The sequence below is a fragment of the Haliotis asinina genome, chromosome 8 (genome assembly GCF_037392515.1).
Source record: "Haliotis asinina isolate JCU_RB_2024 chromosome 8, JCU_Hal_asi_v2, whole genome shotgun sequence".
NCBI lineage: Eukaryota > Metazoa > Mollusca > Gastropoda > Lepetellida > Haliotidae > Haliotis > Haliotis asinina.
In genome coordinates, this window is record NC_090287.1 from 22,589,783 (window position 1) to 22,604,306 (window position 14,524).

General features: G+C 40.4%; 1 protein-coding gene across 1 annotated transcript; it reads left to right on the forward strand.

The window, feature by feature from the left end:
• LOC137293763 (mitochondrial import receptor subunit TOM20 homolog) lies at nt 1-6,497 on the forward strand. The gene is made up of 5 exons (XM_067824477.1): nt 1-226; nt 1,612-1,658; nt 1,861-1,942; nt 4,600-4,742; nt 5,330-6,497. Exons 1-5 carry the CDS (start codon nt 106-108, stop codon nt 5,396-5,398), a joined length of 462 nt encoding a protein of 153 aa, XP_067680578.1. The 5' UTR covers nt 1-105; the 3' UTR covers nt 5,399-6,497.
• Nucleotides 6,498-14,524: the final 8,027 nt, after the last annotated feature.

A 14,524-nucleotide genomic window follows, 5' to 3' on the forward strand; every position in this document is an offset into this window, starting at 1 on the left:
ACTTCGCGTTTATATGAGGTCACTTTGTACCTCAGTCGCAAAAGAGTTCTTTCTTTCTGCATGTGGGGCTTGTGATACAACAGTTTAGTCTCGTTTGCTCACATAATGTTGTCGAAGACAGCTGTGGGGATCGCCGCTGGGGCTGGCCTTTGTTTTCTGGGTTATTGTATATATTTTGATAAGAAGAGGAGAAGTGATCCAAATTTCAAACAAAAATTACGAGAAAGTAAGTTGTCACTGCGTCCTACCTGCCAACTATTCGGAGTATTCCACTTGTCTGTTCAACCAGTTTCAACATAAAATTATCTGATGCAATTCACAATGCCAGTATGTCATTACCCCCGCACCCCACCCCTAAATTTTAACGATGAGGATAAAGTAATTTGAGAAAATTTTCAGAAGTTATGTAGGTCAAACGCATCCTTATGATGGCTTATCCCATTGGGAACATGTATTCAGGTCACATCATTGAAAGACTTCCGCCTGTAACCCCCTTCAATCTGTTCAAATCATACCACCAAAATATATACTCCTTGTGTGATACGGATGAGTTTTAACATGTTTCTTTAATTTTATCTGGCCATAATGAAAGACATACACAACTTCAGAAAATGCCTCTCAAAGAAATTTATCCTCATCATTAAAATTCAGGGGAGAAGGGCAGAAGTTTTATTAGTGGTTAAAGCATTCGCTTGTCTTGCTGAAGACCCGGGTTTGATTCTCGACATGGGTACATTGCGTGAAGCCTATTTCTTCTGTCCCCCACCATGATATTGTTGGAATGCTTCCAAAAGCGGCGTAAAACTAAACTTCATAGCTCACAGATCTTTAATTATTTCACCAACCTTCAAACTGAACAGAACATATACACAGATTATTGGATAATTCAGTAAGTGGAAAGTCTTTACAACACTAAATATATGAGGGTTATTCAGTAACTAAGTGATATAAGAGTGAAGTAACTGAAGTTCTTGTTTGGGGATGTTCTCATATGATGCCATGTTATGCCAAGATGAAATGATGTAATACATTTTGACTTAGATCAGCAGCAGTTTCAGGAAATGTCATTTTTCCATAACATGGATAGGAGTGCAATTTTTTTTAGGGATGAAAGTAATTAGATGTGCCTTTGCTGAATATAGGAATGCCCATATGTTTTTGCGAAACAATTAAATTGAAAGCATCATAAAAGTTACGTCATTTCAACTTTCAGTTAAATAAATCAGAAAACATTGTTTAAATGTGTAAACTTTTAACGCTGGATTTCCTGAAGATTATGAAGACAGCAAGATTATTATATTTGTCAAGGACCCATAAACTAACACACAACTATGTTATCCCAAACTTGGATTCAAGTTTCATTACATTTAATAGTAGCCAGTATTGCCATGACAGAAATGCATTTTCTGCATCATTACCAGTGATAAGAGAGTTTGAAATATTATTACTGTGTCAAAGTTAAGTAACATGTAAGAAAACTGATACCTTGTTGAAGTGTATCAGTGTTATGTTTATATTCGTGAAGAGCTGTTACTAATGAGATTCCACTACAGTGATTTGACTGCTGCTTTAAATGGTTATATTGTTAATGGAAAGCCTTTCCTATTTCAGGGAGGAAAAAGGCAAATTTAAAGCAACCTGGAAAAGCTACTGTTCAGGTTTGTGTATTAATTGTCTTCAGTTTGAGTCTAAAGTTTCATGATGAGTCAAGTGCAAATTCTCATTGTATATTTTGTTTAGACAGTGATTCCCACCAAAAGACTTCCCGAGTGAGGACATCTATAGTACTATGTCATTTCTAAAATATGATTTTGATAATAACAAGTGTCAAAGAGTTATTGTTGATTGTACATTGTGCAGATTCCAGATTTGAGCAATCCAGAGGCAATGCAGCGTTTCTTCCTTCAAGAGGTACAGCTTGGTGAAGAACTTCTGGCTACAGGTAACATGATACAATGGATGATAGCAGTCTCTTTGTCCTGTGTTCAATTTGTGGTAGGGTAGCTTGGTGGTTAAAACGTCTGCTTGTTACACCAATGACATGGGTTCAATTCCCAACATGCGCAGAAAACGCTTTACGAGAAGTAGGCGGTGCATAGCAGTGAGCAAATCTGTTTGGTTTGTGAAAGGTAGAGCAGATGTAGGGTAGTTCACATGCAGTGCATAACAGTGAAAGTGATTCTGCGCTAAGCTGCACACAGAAGCTTGTATTGCCTAGAAACAGTGTTAGAAAGTCATGTAGGTGTATAGGCTGTACCCTAGTACCATATGAAAGGAAATGAATGTAACAACGAAACCCCTCCTCAATCAAAGTTAGATTTCTCCATATAAAATATTTTTAAGGCCCCACCTACAGATCGAAAACAAAACAGTGACTCACCTTTTAAATTTGTTTATTAATTGCAGCCACATTGGCAGCACCTATGTAGGGCTAGATTTGATCAGCAGCAGCTTTCCACAGGTCTAAAAAGTTATTGCAACATCTACTTATCATTTCCTCAACAGTAAGCAGGATTTTTTTCCAAAATCATCTGCAATCAGACTGTCTTGTCAGGAATAGATGGCCTTGACATTCAAGTGATCTGAGCAGGTCTGCACAATTTATTCGGGCCATCCGATTGATGGAAAATAACATATACTGTAAGATTTTGTCTGTTAACTAATGCACGCAAAATATGAACTTTGCAGTACTCCATGTATTTTGGATGATTACATCTCTTTCCTTTTATATGGTACTAGGGTGGGGTCTATACACCTATATGTCTATTTAACACTGTTTCTAGGCAATACAAGCCCCTGTGTAGCTGCATACACCTTGTTCATAAGACTCTCACATGCTCGGTATAGCAAGTTCGTACAACCTTGGGTCCCTACGCTGACAATGGCAAGTGGCAGTGGGTAGCACTCATGCATGCTAATACAGGTACATTGTCAGGTCAACGCTCAGTTTATCCTTGTTTGCCAGTAGTTTCCATTGCCACAGTTGATTATCTTCATGCTCTCTGTGAGAGACAATGCATACAACACTTCAAGACACTGTAGCCGCTTGAAAGACTAGAAGGAAGTATCACTCTCTTCTTGTGAAACACTATTCCTAAATATAGTGTTCAGGTGTTCCATTAACACCAGGGTATTTTTTTTTCAAACTGTCTCCAAAGGTGTTTCAACAGCAATTCTTCCTTGTATGTAGGGGCTAAGTGTGTGGCTGTGTACAGCTTTATGTAAATGTAAGCTTGCTTCTTGTTATGGGGAATAAATGGTATCTTGTGTATATCCTAGCATAATATTTGACCTACTTCAAAAAGATTTCTCACCGAGCAATACATTAGTATGTCAGTATGGACCAGATCAGGTGACAGTCGTTCACAGTTTACACTTGGCGATTAGAAACCTATAGCAGTGGCCAAATTAAGCCTGAAAGCTGAGGCCCTAATTTCTCAACTGAAAAAAATCAAGTTTTTTCTCAAATTTCAAATTGAGTTTGCTGATTTGAAACAGCTAAGTTTTTATCTGAACTGCATTTTTTTAATAAAAACACTCAAACAACTTAAGTAATGTATCCACCAAACTCAAATCGTCTACTATGTTTGATTTTAATATTGATTTCAGTTCATTCTGGGAAATGTATTTTATTGCCTTTTCTCAAATGTGATTCAAAACTCAAGTTTATGTTTGTTTTAAGAAACTGGATCCAGGTCCTTGTCTTGTCTCCAGTATTTTTGGTTAGGCAGTAGTATTGTAGCAAATAGTGTTCTTATGATTCACATGTGTATTTGGTGATTCTAACCATAGTCCTTTATGAATTAAATTCTTTATTCCTGGTTAATACACTCTAATATTTATAAGTAGTTTTTCAATCTTTTTCCACTTGGAAGTATTTTTTCGTTATCTAAGTCAGATGTGCGAAAGTGAATTTATTTAATCCACGCAGTAGTTTAACTTGTCATTGTGCCAAGGCCCCATATAGCACTGTAAGTGGTATTATTCCTGATTTATTCCATCTCAAATAAACAGAAGTTATCATTTTAATATGTCACTTAAAAAAATGCATGACATGCTTGTTATATTTATTCACTGATAGTAAACATAAAGTATTCATGAATAAATGTTTGTGTTCATTATTGTATATTCGTTAAACAAATCATATTCGCCTCAGTGTAGTCTTTGCAGCCCTAATTGTAAACAAGGAATGAGGATTCTTCAGTTTTTAACATAAGATCACCTGACAGCTCTTTCATTATCTCTTGTGTTCTGTTCACTTTAACAGATAATTTGGACACCGACAGTAGAGTTGAATAGTGGTTAAAGCGTTCGTTCATCCCTCTGAAGACCCCGGTACACTGCCCAGCATGTGTACAATTTCTGTTGTTCCCCACCCACCCACATTTTACCTCACTCACACATTATACTAATTACTGTTTCATAGTCAACAAACATACACATTTCAGTGGTGGTGTCATAAGCCCATCTCTTATGAAGCTTATCATGTAATTCTTACAGAGTTATTAGTACCATTCTTTGTAGAGGCAACCTAGCTCTTTGTCAGGGAATGGCTGATTGATTGTGCAGCATGTATTCAGCTTGTATTACAAATTGTAGGTGATATGGAGGGTGGAGTGGAGCATCTGAGTACTGCCGTGGCTGTGTGTGGACAGCCCCAGCAACTGCTGCAGGTCCTTCAACAGACTCTTCCCCCTCAGGTGTTCCAACTTCTGGTGCAGCGACTCCCGGCAGTCAGTCAGGTGAGAAGTGACCACAGTAGTCCCCCCTTAGTCAGGTGAGAAAGGTATGCCCCCTTAGTCAGGTGAGTACAGTACAAACTCTTCAGGCATTCCAGTTCATGGTGCAGTGACTCTTTTCAGTCTGTTAGGTGAGAAGTGACAACAGTACACAGCCCTCTGTCAGAGGAGAAAGGTACACCCAACCTTAGTCAGGTGAGTACAATACAAGCTCTTCAGGTGTTCCAGCTCGTGGTGCAGTGACTCTCGTCAGACAAGAACAATACACCCCCGCAGTCAGGAGAGAGCAATACAAGCTCCTCAGGTGATAGAGCTATGACTTTTGTCTATTCGTCCATCTGTCAGTCAGTCAGTCTGGGTAGTCAGGTGAGAGTTAAAGTAGTAACTACTCATATCAGGTGAGTACATTCAGGAAATGCGGTTACAGTGACCCCCATCAGTTGATATAAAAGCAGTACTCCAGGTCAGGTTAGGTTCAGAATTTCAGTCCTGAATTCAGAGAAGTTGAGAATTATGGACTGCCTTTCATCATCACATAGCACCCAGTAACTCTGCTTCAGCTAAGTACTGACTCACATTTTCCCCTTCAGCGCCTGTCTGGTGGAATACCCACTGGTGGTCCTGAGGTTTCTACCATGGAAGAAGATGACCTTGAGTGAGCAAGACACTTCTAGACATTCCTGGGCCCACTTGCACAAAGCCATCAAGACATTGATCCCTGTGATGGATGTGTGATATTTATCACTCCCAAGATTACTTTGTGCAAATCCTACCTGGTCTGTGTGTCTCAAGTGATCACCTCATAACATTGTGTGTTTGCGTATGGAAAGAGTTATCTCCCTTGGAAAATATTCATGAGCCTTCAGCCTCAAGCATTGGACTGGACACTCTCCAAATCCTATGTAATATATTTTAAGAAGGAAATTTAGTTCATATATATAATACATATTTAATAAAATACGATAGGGTGGTTTTATTTAAATGTTTTGGAGTGGGAATATCTTTTTATTGTATCTGATGATGGTTCTTTCACTTTGCCATGAAACAAACTGTCAGTCTTTCGCTGCATTCTGTTCAAGTGTTTTTAATTATAAAACAACATCAACTGAATTAGTATCTATAGACACAGTGAGACCATGTCAATCCAATACAGGTTTGTGAGGAAGGAAACCTCGAATTCCAGTCAATTGTTTGTAATAAATTGTTATTTCAAGTGAACTGAGAACTATTAGTTCGGGAGTAAAGTTGCCTTGTAGTATGATACTATCTTTTGTAGGTTGTTGTCATGTGTACAGTTTATGTAAATCTTCCTCCAGCTACACACGGACACCAAGATGGCTATCGTCAAAATCGGGGACAATGGAGTAGCCTAGTGGTTAAAAGGTTTGCTCGTCATGCCGAACATCTGGGCTCAATTCCCCACATGGGTACAATGTGTGAATCCCATTTCTGGTTCCCCCTGCCATGTTATTGCTAAAAGCAGCATAAATCCACACTCATTCACTGACTTAGTTAAGCAAGATCTGATTACTAGCTGGTTACTGGTGTCTAGCCAGGTAGCATGTCACAGGTCATGGTGACATCTAGAATTACAGGAGATGATAAGCATACTGAGCATGTCATCAGATTGTCATCAGTTTTACTGTTCTTATGTGTTTGGATCATCTCGTTCAACTTCCTTGCCAGTAGACAAATGCTGTAAAATGTGAGAATAACTGTGTGTTTCTGTTATACAAGAGTAAATCATATTAGGTGAAACATCTTTATCTTATTTGTGTTGTTGAGTGAGTGAGTGAGTGAGTTAAATGTTTCGCTGCACTAAGCAGTATTCCGGCTATATGGTGGCGGTCTGTAAATAAATGAGTTTCGTTATGGCCATTCTAGATCATAGAGAGACCAGTGTCTGGTTGTGTCAGGGATGGTTGGATAGTCTAAGGGTTTAAGTATTGGCGCATCTCACTGAAGTGCATTGTACAAAATCTACTGTCAAATGGATATCGCCTAGAACATATCATTTGATCTCACACTAGCAATATTGCTTAAGCTTGGATGATAATTGTCATCATTCTCAGTTGTATAGATTGATGCTGGTGCTGTTGATCACTGGGTTGTCTGGTCCAGACTATACTATTGACAGACCGCTGGCATTAGCTGAAATACTGCTCAATTATTGCATTAAACAACAAACCAAAGAAGAGTCAGATCTCCCTGTACTCACTGGAGTCTTATATGGTTATAGTGGACTAGAGGCTGTGGTGTGAAAAAATGTTGAAAGATGCCTGTTGTTACCCAGTCTAGATAGCAATTATGGAGATGAAAGAAGATGTCAGCATGGCGCCGGCGTAATACCTCTGAATTAGTAGTCATACGCGCATGCACACACCACCGGAACTTATTAAACTGATGTAAACAGGAAGTCGTAACCCAGCATACTGCACTGCGCATGTTAAGCATCTGCTTCACACAAGACCAGAAGAAGGATTGTCTATGTCCAGAAAGTCCGATGACCGAGTCCTAATTCAGAAATAAGTCTGACAGTAGACAATCCATTCCCATGATCTTTGCTAAAGAACTGCCGCGACGGTGGGCGTCACCCTTTCCACCAGTACCATCAGAAGGGTGCGGGGGTTCATTTAGCCTGAGTCTAACGGTCGTGTTAATTAAACAACACTGCAGAATGACTGACAGATGCAAGCCAGGTACTAGCCACTGAAGCGTGAGCGTTTGTTCAAGGGACACATAGTTTATGTCTACAATGTAACACGATGTAAGATATATGCAAATGTGTGTGCGCTTGTTTGTAATATATATTTGTTTAATGTATTTGTTTCTGAAATATTGTTCAGAAACGGAATCGGCAAACAAGCACAAAGCTTATATTAATGCCTCTCCAGACAAAATAACATTTGTCACTCTGTTACACAGAAAACGAGAAAATGAGTTCTCTCCCCTTTATTTTCTTATAAAAAATGTGTCACAGATACATTTTAATCCGCGATGTTTGTTTTTCAACGCACGTACAGCAATATGTAGAGTTTTCATACCTATAAAATGGGTGGTGCTCACGTGTATATTCGTTAAGGTAATCTAAGAATGAAATGGAGTAAACTGCGTGATACACACAATAAAAATATATGTGTAAACACAACGAACCTATAGATCTGTTCAAACAAGTTGTGTGAATTAGACGACCAAACTATATATATATTTATTTTTTTTGCAATAAAAAGCTATAGACATACTCAAAAAGGATGTGTGATTTACATGATCAAAATAACATTTCTTAAAATAAACGAACCTAAGGATATACGCTACAAGATGTGTGATATACGCGATCGAATTATATGTATAAACATACCAGTAGTAGTTAAATCCGTGCACAAAGGAATTATATTTATCGATTGTAATGAACCAAAGAATATATTTGAACAAGATCTATGACATAAATTCACTAGTCTCAAACGGGATACGACAATGAGGCCAAACATGTTAACAAGCTTTTTCTATAGTGTCATACACTTCGGTTGTCGACAGGAGTCATGGATGTGTTTCAAGTGCCTTCATCTCTGACAGGCCAGTCCATGGAATCTGACTCGTGATCCTCCACAGACAATCCGTGTCAGATAGTTCCCTTCTCATATTGGCTCAGACCCTCAGTCCGGACAGCTAGGAAATTAATTGGGCTGTCTAATACACGATGATTCTTCCGTGTACGAGACTTGTCTGTTTCCATAGCGATACATGACCAAAACTGTTAGCATTATCGGTTGATGTTTGGAAAGAAAACTTGATTGTAGCATATTTATGACATATCTTATTTTGGACTAACTACACAACACAGGTGGATGACACAGTGCTGAAATACTGTGACTATAAATGTAGATTAGACAACACGGGTAGATCTTGCAGCAGGAGTGCAGGGTACACAATAGGGTAGAGGACACGGGTAGACCAAGCTGTAGTAGTGTATGGTAGACAACACGAGCAGACCATGCTCTCGGCGTGTAGAATAGATATCGCGGGTAGAAAATCCTGTAACAGTATTGGGTAGACGACATTGATAGACCATGCTGTAGCAGTGTAAGGTAGAACACAAAGGTAGACCATGGTGGAGTAATGTAACGTAGACAACATGGGTAGACCGCATTGTAGTAGTATAGGGTAGACAACACGGGTAGACCGTACTGTAGTAGTATAGGGTAGACAACACGGGTAGACCGTACTGTAGTAGTGTGGGGTAGACAACACGGGTAGACCGTAATGTAGTAGTATAGGGTAGACAACACGGGTAGACCATACTGTAGGAGTGTGGGGTAGACAACACGGGTAGACCGTACTGTAGCAGTGTGGGGTAGACAACACGGGTAAACCGTACTGTAGTAGTGTGGAGTAGACAACACGGGTAGACCGTACTGTAGTAGTGTGGGGTAGACAACACGGGTAGACCGTACTGTAGTAGTGTGGGGTAGACAACACGGGTAGACCGTACTGCAAGAGGTGCCGTCACATCTTACGGTCATGAACGTTCTATCATAGCGCTACTACTGCCGTGAGTCTATATTACAATACAGGGGATACAACAGACATAGTGCTACTATAGCTTTCTGAAACGGGTTCCTTGGCCATAGTGATTAACGTTTGATCGTAGTGCCATATGTTACCACGGTGTACTATGGTCAAGACAACGGTCAGTAGGATCAGTTACGGTCTAGTAATGAGAACAAGGGTCAACCACGTTCAAACTACGGTAACAGTTAGATCTTGGCATTCAAACTAACAGTAGAGATATTTTGAACATATTGAAAATGTTTTGGTCAATTCACGGCCAAATAATAGTTGTGCTGAAGTTTAAAATACGTCTAATTACGTTTATGTAAGGTCATATACGGGTCTGCTACGGTGTAGTACGTTCATCCCCTGCTAAGGTATACTAAGTGCGTGTCCGTCGTGACCGTCGCTGTAAGTGGAGAACATGATCACATCGGTACCAATGCATCGACTGGGCATGATCATACCGTTGTCTGTTTACCTTTGAATATCTGCAACTGCCAAATCAACAACAGTAGGAGAAAACGCGAGAATTGTTGACCCATTAAATGTGTCCTGTTTCCATGGATACCACAGTAAGCTGGTAGCAACGTGTTGGCACCTGTGACAAATAGAGAATCTCACCCAAGCGTCTACTGATATCAGTTATATCAACACGAGTTCATAAAGTTACAAATATCCAAGATCTCCCGAGGATATTTTTACCTTTATCATCAAAAATCATTCTCCATTAGTTTTCAATGAAAAATGTACATCTCTCAACACTGAACTAATATTAGACTTGCAGTGCAGCGATGTCATAGCATTGTGACATCAGCAAGCTCATGATGTCATAGCATTGTCAGGACATTGTACGAAACGTATACAGGAGATATCGTTTGTTATTACACGCCCGTTTAAGGTACTACAGTGTAATATTTTTAAGGCAACATTGCACTAGAGTAATACCGCTTGACGTATGACGTCAAAATGGTTCAAACTTGTGACGTCACAATGCTAACGTCGATGTCGCAGTTTTACTAGCCCTTGCTTGTCTCGCGGAAAGCTGAGAGTGATCACACTGTAAGGAATTTCGCGGCAGTTTCTGTCAATTTATGTTGGCGAGTAATAAACAGAATACTAAACTCGCTTCCGTGAACTATCATCTTTATTTATTTTATTTAACTCGTTAAACATTTAGTATCAAACTCGCTTTCGCTCGTTTGATACCAAATCATTAACTCGTGTAATAAAAATGGTATTACACGAAAGGCCGTTTAGTATCCTCTATATCTCACAGAAGCGATATCTCCCGTTTTGGATGATAAATAGAAACGCAATCTTTAGATTCAGTTATACGTTTGCCAGACCTGTCACTGGCAGGTATACGTGGTTATGCGAAAATCAGTTGATTTTGTTACAGAAATTGAAGCTTGCATTATCCGAGGCTTTGTGCAACCAGGCGGAGAAAGTAATAACGCATATCTATATATAGTCTAGAAATGAGATTATTGTCGACAGATTTATCCCAATGGCCCTAGGCCTCCCAGTGGTCTCTCGCTAATGCGGATCTACAATATTCACCCACCAACAACGCAAAAACATTGAAATGTACAGCTGAAATATGACAGAGCATCCGACGTCAGTACACACGCATTGACTAGTACGTATCCAACAGATTAACACACAGGGATACACTTATACACAACTCATTGGTTCCCATGTCGTTTCCAACAGATCTACACATAGCAACGCACATAAACAATCCATTGGGCGCCATTACGTTTCCAACAGACCCACACAGCCACACACATAAACAATCCAGTGGACGCCATTACGTTTCCAGTAGATCTACACAGCGACACACATAAATACATTGGTCCCAATTGCGTTTCCAACAGATCTACGTACAGCGACAATTAAATCCGATCCATTGGATGCCAGCAACACACATAAACAATACATTTGATCACCATACGTTTCCAACAGATCAACACACAGCAACACACATAAACAATACATTTGATCACCATACGTTTCCAACAGATCAACACACAGCAACACACATAAACAATCCACTGGACGCCATTACGTTTCCAACAGATCTACACACAGCAGCACACATAAACCACCCACTGGACGCCATTACGTTTCCAACAGATCTACACAGAGCGACACACACAAACATTTCACTGGATGCCATTACGTTTCCAACAGCGACACACAAACAATCCACTGGATGCCATTACCAACAAATCTACACAGCGAGACAATACTCCTTGCGACTCGTTAACACCACTCTCTCTCACGTTCCCAGTCCAACGTCGACGATTAAGTCGATGTTAAGAGGTTGAGACATGCCTCGAAATGTTTCTTTACTCCTTGATGAGCATGACACGCGTTCGCCTCATCAGTGTGTTCCTGGTGATGCTGTCGATGCTGATGACGTCACCTTGAGCTTCCGGTTGCGATATTCTAAAGCCTCGTTCTCGCTCCGCTTGTGATAATCCTGACAATCGGATATATGCCGTAAACTGGTACATACCGTTGCCAGACACAATCGACTTTGTTTCATGCGATGCAACAAATTCACGATTTTCATGATAATCCACTGTTCAAGATATCTCTTGGCAACATGTCGTGAATTGTCACACTCAAATCACTTTTCAAAATATTTGCTTTGTTTGCTTGCTTGCTTTGCTTGTTTTGGTTTTGGTTTAGGTTTGGCTCATGTTCAGTTTGGTTCTGGGGAGGTGGGGGTTGGGGTGGGTGGTTAATTTAAAGCGTGTGTGTTTTTGTATGTGTATCTTAGTGTGGACGGGCGGCAATCTCCAAACACTTAATATGTCCTTTTTTGTGCATCAAGTTAGCTCTCATCAGAATAGCACACGGGGTATTTGCTCATCAAAACTCCAACATCATAATCATGTTAGGTAATTCTACATCTTTATAAAAGGTGTTAAAGAGTCCATGTCTCGATGAAAGTGTTTCGTGAAATACATTTACATTGTTTCCAGTCTTGATGAAACATTCATAGTTCCTCATGAACTGTTAATACACTGTAGTCTGGGTCTAACAACATACGAAGGTGGCGTGTCGATGGATCAAACATGCCTGATTACGACAGGCGCTAACCAATGCAATCTGCAGACATCACCAACAACTGGCCCACAGCAGTAAATGTCAAAAGAATGGTAATTGGTCCCCCGATTACATCAGATTAAAGATAAGGCGATATTTACACATGAAATCCCAAGGCAACAGTACCCACGCTGTCGAGGAGCTGGTCAGGTGTTTAAGGAGTTAGGAGCCTGTACTGACTTGCTCGACGTTCCACGCCTCCAATCAATCTTCTTGTCTCATGTGTGTGCGGCTAATAACGATCTAAGCTACTTCGTGCTACTTTTGTTTTGAGTCTGAAGCATCTTTGATGTATAGGTGTAATATATATGTTCTGCATTGGTAATGTTCAAACAGAGTAGAGGGGACGGCGTGGTAGCCTAGTACTTACAGCGTTTGCTCGTTTCGCCGAAGACCCGGGTTCGATTCCCCACATGGGTACGATATGTGACGCTAAATTCTGGTGTCCCCCCACCCTGATATTGCTGGGATATAGCAAGGCGGCTTAAAACTAAGAATAGTATTGTTGCACGAGTCTCATTTCACGTGTTTTGAGATTGACGTGAGCACATGCTTTCTTTTTTGCAAGAGAGCAAATCCAACATCTCGTAATTGGAAAAGATTCGAGGGGAACATTGTCAAAGGAAGTGGTATCTACTTCGCATAAATGTGCAGCATCGCAAACTCCTCTAGGAACCAGCTGAAATGAGAAGGTTGCTTGCCATGGCACGGAGCGCGACATCTCGAGTGAATTATGTGGCTGTTGCTGAACTCGGCCCTAAGAAATGTATTTGCTGTATGACGGCCGACTGTGAACAATAGCGCCTGAACTAGAAAATCCTCTGAAAGATGTGGGGAAGAACGACCCACGCCGCCGGTTACGATGGCACGCGAAAGCAGAAGACCAGTTCCATACATATAAAGAGAAAATACATTTCCATATATACTGAGAGTATAAGGAACTTGATAAAGTTTCACTGCAAAGCAAATATCTTCAAGGATGACAGTCACAAGTTAATGTACACGACTACCAACAGTCCCCACGCAGCCTTTCAATGCCTTTGTGAACATGCACTTTTAAGTACAAAATGGCGAGATGTATAGCATTTGTCATGATGTCTTCCGGTTCCAGCAGTTGGTCGATATTTCGCTGCGCATGCGCTGTCAACGGATAGACGTCCTTGGTATCGTGTGCTGTGTTACGTGATGAACGACCAGAGTCTATTGTGCACGAAAACACTCCATCATGCCAACTCCCGAGTCTACGGTCGAACTGGACATCTTGCACAGTGGCTCGATCTACAACATACAGGGCGTTTCCTTGGCTGAGTCTGGTCTGAAGAGACGTTTACCAGAAGACAACTTTACTGACAGAAGCAAAGAGTGTTCAGTGTTGCCACGTTTCCACTTATATGCTTTGACAGCTGATCGGTTACGAAGAAGTGAAGTAATTGTACTATTGATAGAGAGATATGGGTTTAAGACGTCTGTCATTCAGGTGTAATCGACTGGGACACATACGATGAAAAACAAACAATCATATATACCGAGAAAAGTGTGGGCATCAAAACAACAAGAACATCCAAGCCACTAAGGCGCGTAACTCTGCACACTGAATCCTAGTGGAAGTCCAACATCTTTGCGCATTTTCAGAAATAATTTTCAGCATCATTTCAGATACTTTTTTTCAACTCACTTAGAAAACAATATAATTATGTGTGATAGAATGAGCGCGTTTTCACACTGATATGTGCAAAAACAAACAGGAAATGTATATTTACTGGACAAGAGTGATTGGTAATATTCTTAGCAATTAATGTCGGCAAATACAAAAGAGCGTTGCAAGCTTAAGTGGATTTGCCCGATGAGAGGAACTGTTTCCAGACATGAGTGAGTGAGTATGGTTTTACGCTGCTTTTAACAATATTCCAGCACGGCGGGGCACACCAGAAATGAGCGTCACACATTGTATCCATGTAAGGAATCGAGCTCGGGTCTTCAGAATGACGAAGGAACGCTTTAATCGCAAGGCTACTCCCATCCCACTGAATCTTCAACAACACAAGCACTCCTCCTGTCTAAATGAACGACTGTGAATTTTCAAAATGAGGAGGATTATCAGATAAATGAACGTGTAT